The 12,642-nt window shown below is 56.2% G+C and overlaps 1 protein-coding gene across 5 annotated transcripts in view; it reads right to left on the reverse strand.

Annotated features, from left to right (window-relative positions):
* Positions 1 to 144: 144 nt before the first annotated feature.
* Positions 145 to 12,642, reverse strand: part of GDPD5 (glycerophosphodiester phosphodiesterase domain containing 5) — a 90,057-nt gene continuing 77,559 nt past the window's right edge. For 3 of the 5 annotated variants that reach the window (XM_060303723.1, XM_060303722.1, XM_060303720.1), the window contains 9 exons: positions 10,884 to 10,966; positions 9,626 to 9,776; positions 8,854 to 9,072; positions 8,049 to 8,206; positions 7,661 to 7,808; positions 6,338 to 6,420; positions 5,742 to 5,756; positions 3,399 to 3,511; positions 145 to 648 (listed from right to left, as the gene is read on the reverse strand). In XM_060303723.1, the coding sequence (XP_060159706.1) occupies positions 500 to 648; positions 3,399 to 3,511; positions 5,742 to 5,756; positions 6,338 to 6,420; positions 7,661 to 7,808; positions 8,049 to 8,206; positions 8,854 to 9,072; positions 9,626 to 9,776; positions 10,884 to 10,966 (1,119 nt within the window). In that variant the 3' untranslated portion in view covers positions 145 to 499. Of the gene's footprint in view, positions 649 to 3,398; positions 3,512 to 5,741; positions 5,757 to 6,337; positions 6,421 to 7,660; positions 7,809 to 8,048; positions 8,207 to 8,853; positions 9,073 to 9,625; positions 9,777 to 10,883; positions 10,967 to 11,313; positions 11,397 to 12,642 lie in introns of all 5 variants that reach the window. The other 2 variants (XM_060303724.1, XM_030836053.2) reach the window with 2 other exon arrangements.

Consider the following 12,642-nt stretch of genomic DNA (forward strand, 5'->3'; position numbering starts at 1 on the left):
GCAGGGCCAGCGGCAGCAGGAGGCTGGCAGGGGAGGAGTGTCTCCACCACTGTAGCAGGCGTTGCTCCTGGGCCAAGCTTCCTTGTGCTTTGAGACTGATGGAAGCGCAGACGTGCTGGGGCAGAGGCCTAGCGCAGGCCCTTGAGGCAGGAGAAACACAGAGAAGGTGGTTTCCTCACAGCACAGACAGGAGGACAGACACACGTGGGCACACGCAGGCTCCACGTCCTCCACTGCCGCAGGGGGCACGGCATGGCCCAGTGACCCTTCAAAGCTTCCCGGTCAGGATGCAAGGGAGGGCCTCAGAGAGTGGACCAGGTCCCGAGCCCCAAACTTCCCAGAAAAAGGAGCCCCAGGCCCGCAGGGTCATCTGAGAGGCTGACAAGGGGCTGGAGCCAACAAGGAGACTGTGGAGCCAGCTCCCAGAGCGTGCTTCTTCCAGCTCTGTGGGCTTCCCCTGTCTCCACATGAGGTACAGGCTGGACAGACGGGTCTTCAGCTAACGCCCACTCCGGTCTGTGAGGGTCGTGGCGCGGCTGCCGCTCCCTTGGGGGCCCATAGGGGAGGTGGTGCTGTTGGCGTATGTGTCATAACTGTTGTCTGAACATACAGAGAGCTCATCGGAGACCTCCATGCCATCGCTGATCTCTGTTGGGCCAGAAGGAGGCAGAATGTGAGTGCAGGGAGGAGAGGAGTGGATAGATGGCTGGCAGATGCGGTGGGAAAGGGTGGCCTGGAGCCACTCCTGGTCAGCCACTAGGAGGAATGAAACCTCGGGTTTCAGGTATGCTATTGAGCTTGGCATTCAAGGCCCTTCTCAGTCTCTGCAAACACTCTGGTCGCACTTCAGTCTCCTCTCCCTGGAACTCCACCTTCCAGCCACAGAAAACTATCTGCACCCTCTTAAGCTTGGCACGCATGTGTTTACTCTCCTCAGGGCTTTGCACATGTTGGCCTGTCTCCTGGGCATGACCTCCCGATAACACTTCCTTTTCTTAAAATCTGGCTAAATTCTTCTCATTTCTGTTTTTGCCCCCAGGCTGGGATGGGGCCTCCTCATGACCACCCTGTTCCCCCCTGCCCCACCTGTAATGTCACCATCTGTGGCCCCCATCGGCTGGAGTACTTCAAGGACAGGGATGAGGTCTGGGCATCAGTGTCCCCAGTGGCTGGTACAGTCCTGGACACACAGCAGAGGCTTAGAAAAGGTCTGCTGAGGGGAGCTAAGCACACCCCAAGGGGACTCAGAGCACCTTGGTGGGGCTGAGGGTTCCTGGAGAAGACCTCTCAACCAGGAGTGGGCAGCAGGTGAGGCCTGCGGCGACTCTTCAGGGCCAGTGATGAGAAGGTGCTAGGTGAATGAATGGCCTTTGTCCCTACAGAGAGGCGGGGGTCAGGGAGGTGCAGAACCTGACAGGCCGAAGTGCTGGCTTCCTGCCTGCCATTCATGCTACCCGCCCCTCCTGACTTCCCTGGGCCAGACACAGTACAGGAGCCTGGGGACTCCTCCTTCCAGGAGCTCCCCAGTGTTGCCAGAGAGCTGTGGGAGGCCGGGGGAAGCCCTCCAACCCCGCTTTGGTGCTCAGGGAAGGCTCCCAGGAGAAGGAGGGTTTTTGAGCGAGGGTAGGAGGAATTAAGTACCCCAAAGGCAAGAATCTGTGTATCCTCAGCACCTAACACAGGGCCTGGCATGCGTCTGTTGAAGGAAGGGCTAAATAAAAGAGTGAATAAATGAGTGGATGTTCACACAGTCACTGGAGCCAGCCCCACTAAACCCACAAGCACCCCCCACTGGGCTCTGGTTCACTCGGGCAGCATTTACCAAGCACCCGTCTGGGCCAGGCGTGGCACTAACCCTCACAGGTACTCTGTGAGGGGGAGCTAGCCCATTTTACAGAGGAGGAGTCTGATGGTGAGGGAGGTTAGGTAATATGCTCTTGTTCACACAGCTCGGGGGATAAGCTGGGATTTGAATCTAGGTCCATCTGGCTTCTAAGTATCTCTCAAATCTCTCCTCTCCTGTTTCCATTCCCACAATTCCCATCTGAATGATTGGTTTCCTTGCCTCCAGCTTCCCCTTCTAACCCACCCTCCACACTCGTTAGAGACTGAATTGTGGGGAATTCCCTAGCAGTTCAGTGTTTAGGACTCTGCACTTCCACTGCAGGGGGGCACGGGTTCGATCCCCAGTCAGGGAACTAAGATCCCACAAGCCCTGTGGCACCAACAAAAAAAGAAAAAAAGAGAGAGATTGAATTTTGTTCCCTCCAAATTCGTATAGTGAAGTCCTAAACCCCAGCACTTCAGAATGTGACCCTCTTTGGAAATAAGGTCATTGCAGATGTAATTAGTTAATATGAGGTCATTAGAGTGGGCCCTAATCCAGAATGACTGGTGTCCTTGTAAAGAGGGGAACTTCGGACACAGAGATGCATCTACAAGGCAACGGGAGAGGCCAGGACCAGATCTTTCCCTCACAGCCCTGCTGACACCTCGATGATGGACTCTTAGCTTTCAGAACTGTGAGACAATACATCTGTTTTTAAGCCACCCAGTTTGTGGTACTTTGTTACAGCCCCACTGTAACAAAGACAAATCTGTCTGTTACCCTCCTCGTCTTTCAGAACAAAGCCCAAGCTCCTGACCACACACTTGAGGCCGAAGTGCCTCCCCAGCGCCATCTTGGGGTGAGTCAGCCAGAGGCCCTGCCTTCGAGCCATGGCAAGGAGTGCTCCCTCACTACCTCTGAACACATGCTGTTCCTGCCTCGAATGCCCTTCCTTCCCTCTGCTCGCCCAGCCCTCACCTCAAACCCGTCACCCTCCTACCCTTCCTTCCCATTTCAACTACATCACCTCCTCACAGAGTGGGCCCCAAAGCCTTCCTCACTGCCCCAGGGAACTCTGAACCCCTCTCTCCTCCTTGTACCCCACTCTGGCTCAGCACCCCCATCTATTAGAGCTCAGTGACACCTACCTTTCCGTGTATTTGTTTATACAGCTGCCTCCTCCATCAATCTGGGAATGTCAACAGGCAGCAAGCAGGGGTGGAATCAACGTTTGTGGGGTCTGTGTATGAACCAGCATGGCAGGATGGGCCTCCAGCCCTGCCCCCACCCCTGCATGTCACCCTTGCCCACTACCCCTGGGGCTGACACTGAGCCACAGGACCTGGAGTTGAGGGCTGCATGTGGACGGGTATGCATTTCCGTGTGTGTGTGTGTATGTGTGCCCCTGTACCAGTGTGAGCGTGAAGCTAGGTGGGTATACTTATGTCTGTGCCGTGTCCCTACCTGTGTGTGCTGTGTGTGAGATGTGTGCACACACACCCGTCTGCACATGTGGGGTGCAGAGGACAGAGCCCAGAGCCTGACTCAACCTGTCTGCGGAGCTGCACACCTGAAAAGATGAGCTTCTCCTTCATGATGCTGACGTCCCGGCTGGTCCGGTGCACCGCGGCACTCAGCATGATCTGCTCGGGGTTGTAGCTCCGTATGCCACCCAGGCGCCACCTGCAGAGACGGCCCCGTGGGCATCAGGTCTTTCCCCACCTTTCCTTGGAGAAGGGATCCTTCCCACTTCCACAGACTCTCTGGATTTGGCCTGAGAGACCAGCAGGACTCTTGTCCGACTGTACAGACGGGGAAACTGAGGCCCAGAGTAGGGCAGAGCTGGGGCCTGAATCAGTCTGCTGACTGTCAGCCAGGGCTCTCTTACCTCCAGACCCCTAGATCCGCTCCCCTTGCCCAGGAGGATGGTTAGGGGTTGGTTAGGTATGTGTCAGGTGCCCCCAGTTATACACCTGGACAAATTTGGGGGTGGGGGCTTAGCAGGCATGACTGACGACCCACCCTGGAGTGCAAACCAATCTTGGGGAGTCCCAGCTGATGTCGCCTACAGCTCCATCATCAGGACCAGGCTGAGTGAAGCCAGTGAGGAACCCCATAGAGGAAGTGAAGGAAAGCAGGGAGGGGAGGGGAGACAGCGGGGAGCTTGTCTTCATGGCATCACAAGGCAAGGGTGCTGGAGTGACTTGGGGAGGGGCCTGCTGCTGCTCTGTTCCAACAGCCCTGGAAGAGTGGGGTGCATATTCCCTAGTGGAGAGGGACAGGCTGGAGCATTACCCCTTTAATGGCTGGGGCAAGGTGGGAGCAAAACTGAATGGGCTGAGAGGTGGGGCTGCATAGGGCGTGCAGGGACCAGGCAGAGCCGGGAGGACTTGGGTTCCTTCGTCCGGCTCAGGGCACAGTTCTTGCTGTTACAGTTCCTCTGAACTAGCCCCAAATCCCTGGCCTCTGAACTTAGAGTCTTCCTGCAACCTAAACAGAAGGACTCACCGGACCCCCAACCCCACTCAGGGAAGTGGGGATCAGCTTGGAAACAAAAACCCAACCCCCCAGGGCCCGACGCCCTGCTGGAGTGGGTGGAGGGAGCCCAGACTCCACGGGAGATCAGTTGTTTCCAGATGGGATCAGCACAGCAGAAATGGACAGACAGATGGACAGGCAGACAGGTGGATGAACAGAGCAGACAGACAAGGGGAAAGCAGGAGGCAGGGGGGAAGGCAACCTCTGGCTGGGCTGGCCGCCCTACGCATCCCTGAGAACAGCAATAGGGTCTCTTATGCATCCCTGAGAACAGCAATAGGGTCTCTTATTTATCGCTGCGTGCCTGGCACCAAGCCCAATGCCTGCTGTGTGGTGGGTGCTCTAAGTATCATTGAGTGAATGAATGGAAGAATGAGGACCACAGGGAAATGAACTTCTCCCCCAGGGTCCTCTCCTCCATCAGGCCTTGCCTGACCCCCCAGGAAGACGATGATGCTGCCCTGGCTGTATCTTGAGTGGCCCAGCGTGTCAGTGGAGCACCCTGGGGAAGAAGGCCCAGCACAGCACCAGCCAGCACATGTGGACATCTGCCGACTGAGAGGATGGTGGAGGGACCAGGCAAATGGCCCTTTGCTGGGCTCAGTCCCACAGTCAGTGAGCACAGAGTTCCTCCTCCTAGAAGTTGGTCAGTGAAGATGACTGACCTAGGAGGGCCCAAGGCACCTGACCAAAGGGAACTTGCACCCCCAAGACCAAGGTCTCATCTTGGAAATTAACGTTAAACGCAGGAGGAAAGTGTCAGGCCCGTGTCTCTGCAGTGAGGTACATCTAGGACAGGAAGCTCAACCACTGGGGGTATTTCCCAGGGGAAAGTACGGGAGGCTGTGCTCATGGGGGGAGAGCAGTGGGGTGGGAGTCAGAGACAGAAAGTGAAAGAAAGAAGAGAGGTGGAGAGAAAGATAAACAGAGTGAGCGAGGGGAAAGGCAAACTGGGAGTGGGAGGGCCACAGGTGGCAGGGAGAAACAGAACTTGGTAGGCTGTGCGCCGGGCACTGGGGAAGGCCTTGCCCAAAGTGCCAGGCTGTGGGGGGTGGCCCAAGCAGAGCCCCTCCCCAGAGGGAGACGCTCTGGTGCTGAGAGAGGCCAGGTCAGCAACCTGCAAGGAAATGCTGGTTCCCTGTCTGCGGGAGGGAGAGAGAGCAGAGGGACACACACGGCAAGGTGGGGAGAGAGAAGGGAGGACTGCAGGGGAGAGGACGAGAGCAAGGATGGGAAGGCGGCTTCAGGCAGGGGAGGTGTATGGGAGGGTGACCTGGGCCTAGGGCTCCTCAGGAGGCAGCCTTTCAGAGGGAGGTGGAGAGGGGGCGGCGAGGAGGGAGAGAGAGGAACAGGAGGAGGACCACACCAGAATTACCTGATCAAGTGATAGCTGTGAGATGCCAGAGTGCAGCAGAGAGTGGGGAGGGGGGAGAGAGAGGAGGGACATGCGCCGGATCAGAGCAGTATGGGACAGAGAGAGAACATCAGTCAAGAGTAAAACCCAGCCTGCTACTTCATGGCTGGGTTGGGGCCCCGCCTGGCCCTAAAACCTCCCCAGGACCCACCCACTCCCACTGTGACCACCACCCCCAGCTGTCGTCCTGGAGGGTGGGTGGGGAGGTCTGAGCCCGGCCCGAGTGCTGTGGAAACCTGTGCCCTGGGTGACAGGCAGGGAGACAAGCCTAGAGAGGAGCCCCCCCTGGAGCTGAAACTCACCAAAGAGTCTACACAGCACATCCTGGCCCAGCTTGGCTCTGGGCTCCCAGCTGGGTGCTCATTCCAGAAGCCACTGGGCTCTGGCTGAGGGGGACGGGCTGGGGGCCACAGGGAGGCCTCCTTCTCCCCTGAACAGGGTGGTCTGGCCAGGACATCTCCCGGCCCAGGGCTCAGGAGGGCGTTCACCTGGCTGGGGGCGGGAGCTGGCCCGTCTCAGGCAGGGAGGGCCGCGGAAGGTGGTCAGGGCCTACTCACTTCTGGAGCACGAAGATGCCAACGATCAGGATGAAGGAGATCAGGTCGGCGGTGACCCACATGAGACAGTACTCGTCCGGGGGCTGTGGACAGATGGCCCACAACCAGCTTCCAGTCACGGCTGGTCCAGACCAGGGCTCCAGACCAAGGGCCCATGGGCAGGAGAATCGCACGTCACCATCAGGGAGGGGCAGAGGAGGACCTGGAGGGGGCTTGGGGGCTTGAGATTATATTTTGTAGGAGTGGGCCTGGGGTTTGGGGTGGGGTGTGTGTGTAGGATAAAAGAGATCTGTGCAGTGTTCACTGTAGAGGTGGTGTGTTTTAAACCTAGAGGATTTATGTGCTTAAAGGGGCTTAATGCAAGAACCAAAATATGAAAGACAGATAGATGAATGAGAGGGTGTGACGTGACAAGCAGGTGCGCAGGTGGGTATGTGAAGAGGTATGTGGCATCCATGTGCATGTAAGAGTACATGTCATTGTAGGGTGCGGAGTGTGGGAGCTTCCCCTCCAGGGGGCCATAGAGAGGGGCCCAGCAGGGTGAAGCCTGCAGAGCAGCCAGGCCCCACACCCCCTTGATCTCAGGTAAACTGTGGAGGTGGGCTAGGGCACTTTTTGCTGTTGGTCAGTTCCTGTGGCCTGAATCAGAGTGTGCTCATAGCTACTGCTGCCAGTCAGTTATTTCATCTCAGTCCGAGCTGAGCCCTCAGAGGTTTTAAAAGACAATGGGCGGGGATGGAGCTAACCACCCAAAACCTAGATCTGATTCACTGACACGGCATCATCTTAGCCATAATGAGACCCTCCATCTGCCTTTCATGACCTCAGGGAAGTGGCAGTGGGAGCACAGGAGGGAGGTCAAGGGCTCCCCAAGCCCCCTGGTTGGCAGAGCTGGGACTGGAACACAGGCCTGTCTTCAGGTGCTCCGTCGGTCAACCAACTGAAAGCTGGTTTTATTGGCTGTAATCTCTGAGAAGATTTTAATGTTCCCTATTTTTGCCTCGTTGCCCTCTTTTCCCAATGACTTCCCTTCCTTTAAAACAAAACAATAATCTCCAAACCCCCCCAAAACCCAAGTAGTTGTTTATTTGTCTAGAGCCTTTGGTGTTTTTCCCCATGTGGCTCAGGCCAAGGTTCCTCCTACCCCCCAGACCTTGGTGCAGGCCCAGAGGTCAGGAGAATCTTCTTCATGCCTCAAGCCTGTCCCCTCAGGTGCTCCCCCCACCCCTGAGACCTCACTAGAGGGAGCCCGGGTGTGGAGCCTGCCCCCCAGCCCTGGAAGCCATAGGCAGCTCCCTGGACCCCCAACAATCCCCAACTCACCATGATCCAGAGGGGGGAGGGCACCTGGGATAAGGTGTGGGAGTTGTCAGAGGTGACAGACGGGACCCCTGCGCACCACAGCAGGGAGAAGAGCCACGGGGCATTGACTGTGTAGAGGTTCACGCTCAGGTTCCAGGATGCATAGTCCCTGTGGGGCAGGGACAGAGGCTGGTCGGCCCTTTGGCCAGTGTGGGAAGCCTGTAAAGCATGGCCCTTCACAACCTCATGCCGTCCTCAAAACTGTCCCTGGAGGAAGGAAACTCCGCTCTCAGAGGGCCAAGCTCACATACAAACCCAGGTCTGCCTGATGTTCTCAACCTCTCCTTTTTGAACCCTGAGCCTGTGTGTCCAGTGCTCTGGGTGAGCCTGGGCAGGATGGGGTGGGCACCTGAGCTCCTGGCGGGACACCTGAGTGTAGCGCAGGTTCAGCCGCTGGATGTGGCCTCTCCGCAGGCTGGCAGCTGCCTCCTTGGAGCCCGATGTCTGCTGGAAGCCAGGAGCCACCTTCTGCACGAAGGGCCTCTGCCTGTTAGGCAGCCACAGGACCTGCAAGCAGGAGAGGAGCTGCCTCTGATTTCCCTTCTATACAATGGGGTTAGGGTGTCTGTCCCTCGTGGAGCACCTGGAGGGGTTAAAAGAGGCGGGACCTGGCACGCAGTGAAAGCTTTCAGGTAGTAACCACCTCCGGGGGATGACTTGGTCCCAGCCATGGCTGGGAATTGCTTTGGCAACACCTCAGGAAGATCCCCCTCCAGACCCTAGTCAGGACAAGACCGATAAGGCCCCAAATGTCAGCTACTGTGCATGTGGCCACCAGCGTCTTGTGTGCTCTCATAGTTGGAATCGTATTTTTCTGATCCCCAGGTATCACGTAGGTAACACTTCATGGAAGTACCATGTTCCGAAGAATCTGGCCCTGCTCCTGCCCTTTGTACATTTTTTTTTTCTTTTGTACATTTTAAACGCTTTTCTTATTTCCCTCTTGGCCCCATGATGACCCCGTCAGGGAGGCGTGGGGCATGCTACCCTCATTTCACAAATGTGGAACCCTAAGGTCTGGAGAGGGGACACGGTGAGTTTACTGCGTGAGCGGGACTCCAGGCAGGCCTGGTCTCCCTGCGGGTGGGGCAGAGCTGGGCGGAGCTCAGCTCCTTGGGGACAGAGCTGGGTGGGGCTGGGCTGCAGGGCCTCACCTGGTGCTGGGGGAAGCCGGAGTGCAGCACGGCCTCCAGCGTGACGTTGAGGAAGCTGCCGCGGTAGGGGTGCTCCCGCGGCGGGTCACGCAGGTTGAGCAGCAACGTGGCATTGCCCTTGGCCAGCTCCAAGAGTTCCATTAGGCTGCAGATGGACTGGTTTTGGGCCTCCCTGTGGTCGGACGGTGACAGGGAACTGGCCGTCCAGAAGGGGTCCGTCTGGCAGAGACAGGGACACACATGTTTGTCTCACCAGTCCTATGGGGCCTCCACATGCCTTCCTGGCTATGGAACTTGGAGACGACTGAACTGCCAGTGTCGGCTGGTGTGTGCAAGTCAGGCACATTGAAGGCTGGGGCCCTTTGGGACCTCTAGGAGAACCCAACCATAACCTCTCTATCCCAGTCTGCTTGCCAAAAGAATGATTTGCTTGGAACATATCCCAGACCCCAGTCCGTTTTTCTCTCAGTAGCACTTCAGACCAGAGAACCAACTTCCTCTAGAGTTTTACAGTGTTAACAATTTTAGCTATTAACTATTATAATCAAAATCAACTTTTTCTGGTAGGGGAGGCAGAACCAGAACAAGTAGTGACAACCATGACAGCTGGGCTGCAGTGGCAGGAGCCCAAGGAGGCCGCCAACCAGCCTGGCTGTGAGTCAAGGAAGCTCGGCATGTGAAGGTCACCTGAGCTGAGGACTGCCCCTGGCCCTCACCATGGAGTCCCTGACCATGCTTTCCATGCCTAGGACTGGGACGGGTGCTGCCAGACCTTCAGGAACCACTGGCCAGCGTTGAGCCTCTGCAGCAGGGTCCAGTTGAGCATGGAGGCGGGCCTGTGGGCGAGCTCCGGGAATTCCCCCTCCACGTTGGTGGTGCGGCGCAGGGTGGCGTCGTGCATGAGGAAGGGCACGCCGTCCAGGCTGTGGGAGGGTGGGGCTGCGGAGTCACTGCCCACCCAGGTCCCTCGCCCGCTCCTCCCCACCCACTTACACCAGCCCACCTAGGGACCCAGGCCCGCTCTGCCCCTCTTTGGGCCTCAGGTTCCCCGTCTGCACAGGGAAGTCAGTGGGCAGTAAGTGAATCCCTCGGCTCTCTCTGAGGGTCAGATGGGGGTGGGCACTGCTGAGGAGGGAGGGCTGAGCGTATTCTCTCAGCAGCCCTGGGAGGTAGAGGCTATCTCATTTAATAATAGGGAAACTGAGGCTGGAGACAGAAGTATCAAACTCAAGGCCTACCAGCCAGTAAGTGGTGGAACCTGGCTTAGAACCCAGTCCACGTGATGCCATAATGAGAAGAGTGCAAATGCAGGCCCCTTTGACAAGTTCCACCCTGGTATCATCCTGGTCTACCCCACTCTGCTGGGGCTGCCAGTAGCCCCATAAGGTGCCTTAGCGTGAAACAGTAAAAGGCACCTGTGCTACCCCTCCTCAAGGCATTTTTCTACCACCTGCTAGAAAGCTTTGATAAACACACAATTCTATAATGTCTACAATGGGAATGGTATCCTCACACCGTGGTACCCCTGTTCAGTACCCTGCCCCCCTCCGCTTCTCAGACATGATGTTATCAGATCAGTATGGACACTTCTTGCCCTTTTTACAAACGCATACTTACAATCTACATGTAGAAGTTGTATAGATCACTTTTATGTGGTCTTTAAAAGTATAATTGACATCACCGTGAACGTATCACTCTGCACCTTGCTGATTCCACTCATCAGAGTGTTTGCGCTCCATTTTGCTGAGCCGTACAGAGCTAGTCTTTCCATTAAGTGGATCTGTGGCAGGACTCCAGGTCCCTACCTCCACCCTGCTTGAATCAGGTGTCTGTTTTTTTCTCTATTTTATATCCTGGAGTATGGCACAAAATCTATTTGCATAAACATGGTGCCTGCCCTGCAGTGGATAATCCAAGCCTCCGCTCTCCCACCTCTAAGACTCCAGGACCAGACGTGTCTCCAGCAGAAACCCGGGTGTGGTTGCATCGAGGAGGAAAAGAGGTGCTGTCCTCCCAAGCCCCACGCTTACCTGATGGTGACGTCAGCCTGGAGTCCGTACAGCTTCTGCTCTAGGGCCTTCCTGAAGGACATCAGCGTGTGCTCTGGGGCCAGCTGGGGAGGAAGGTGGTGGTGAGGGAGAGCCAAGCTTTAGCTCAAGCACTGCTCCCCGACCCACAGAAACTCTTCCACGTTGGGAGGCTGGGGTAGACCCGGTTCTAATTCCACTCCTCTAAGCAGTAGCTGTGGAGCCCTGGGCATCCACACAGCTTCTCTGAAGCTCCGTTTCCTCATCTGTTAAATCATGCCTACCTCATAGATTTTTTCGGTGGTGGGGAGAGAGAAGCAGGGATGGTTAGTGTTGATGTATATAAATGTCGGGGGTGGAGGGCTTTTTTACAGTCTTCTGCCTCTATGCAGTCTTGGGCTGGGCTGAATGCCAAGTTTCCTCCTGGTTATACCTTGAGTCCAGGTGGAGATCCCCAAGGGAGAGGACAGGGTAGACAGCATGGCAGCGTTTCAGTGGGGTGACTGGTTTCTTCATCTATACAGACATGACAAGACCATCTCCTAGACTGTTATAAGGATTAAAAGCCCCTAGCACGTTGCCTGATATAGAGTAAGTGCTTAACAAATGACAACTGTTACCCTATAGCATACACATCAGAAAATCCTAGTTCTAGGCCTGACTCTGCCATTAACTAGGTTTGTGACCTTTGGTGCATCCCTTTATCCTATGGGCCTCAGTTTCCCCATCTGGTCTTTGGCGGTGTATGTACACTGTTCTCTGAGTATCCTTCCAGTTGGGGGAGTTGGGGTTCCGAGTCTCCCTAGTTGTTTGGTCTGGTGATCCTGTCATGCCCTTTGCTGCCACTAGGGGTCAGCACCATACCAAGGATTGGGCTAGGACCATGTGCAGTGCGGGATGCAAGACAGGGAAGACTTCTGGCAGTGAGGGATGGGTGGAAAGGGCTCCCATGGCTCATTCCATTCTCACCAAGACATGCTCATTCCCATCTTCTCTTCCTCCGGCCATGCTGTTCCCCAGCATGTAACACACTCCCCTCGTCTGGGAAGCGGCCTGGCATGGCAAGGGCTTTGAAGCTGAGAAGGAGCAATTCCCCTTCCCAGTCACCAACCTGGGCCCATCACACCTCACCCTCTGGACCTCGGTTTCTTTAGCTATAAAATGGACTAATATTACCAAGCTCATAGCTGAGGTAACAGACGTCAGCAGTCTCTGAAATGTGAGTTCCTTTCTTCCCCTTTCTGCAGGGCAGAGCAGCCTTGGGGGATATGCTGCCTTGTCTCCCGGTCAAGTGGGCTGGGTGAGACCCCACAGAGGCGTCCAGGTGTGGACTCGGTGGGGTTCCTGCTCAGTCACCTCTAAATGCCCTGTGGCCAGGCATCCCACAAGTGACCACCAGAGAGGTACCAACGCCCCCCTCCCACGTGGCAGAAGGTAGACTGGGGGTAGACACAAAGAGCGTAGCAGGGGCCATGAAGACCCTTGGGGGAAGGAGGAAGTGTTTGGGAGGGGCAAAATCTCTTTTCTGGAGGCTTTTTAAACTCAGATCTCCCTGTGTTAGGTGCTGGCCTCCTTAAGAAAGAGGGTTGCTACTGCCTCAGGCCTAAAGGCAGATAGGGCTGTATTGTCAGAAGTGTGCATGTGTGGGCGTGGTCGTCACAGACTCATGGTGGTAGACCACTGTGGTTAAGAGGCCCAACTTTGGAGTCAGTCTGACCAAATATTAAAGTATGCACACAGGCTACCCACATAGGAAGGACAC

The sequence above is a fragment of the Globicephala melas genome, chromosome 8, assembly GCF_963455315.2.
Source record: "Globicephala melas chromosome 8, mGloMel1.2, whole genome shotgun sequence".
Lineage (NCBI taxonomy): Eukaryota > Metazoa > Chordata > Mammalia > Artiodactyla > Delphinidae > Globicephala > Globicephala melas.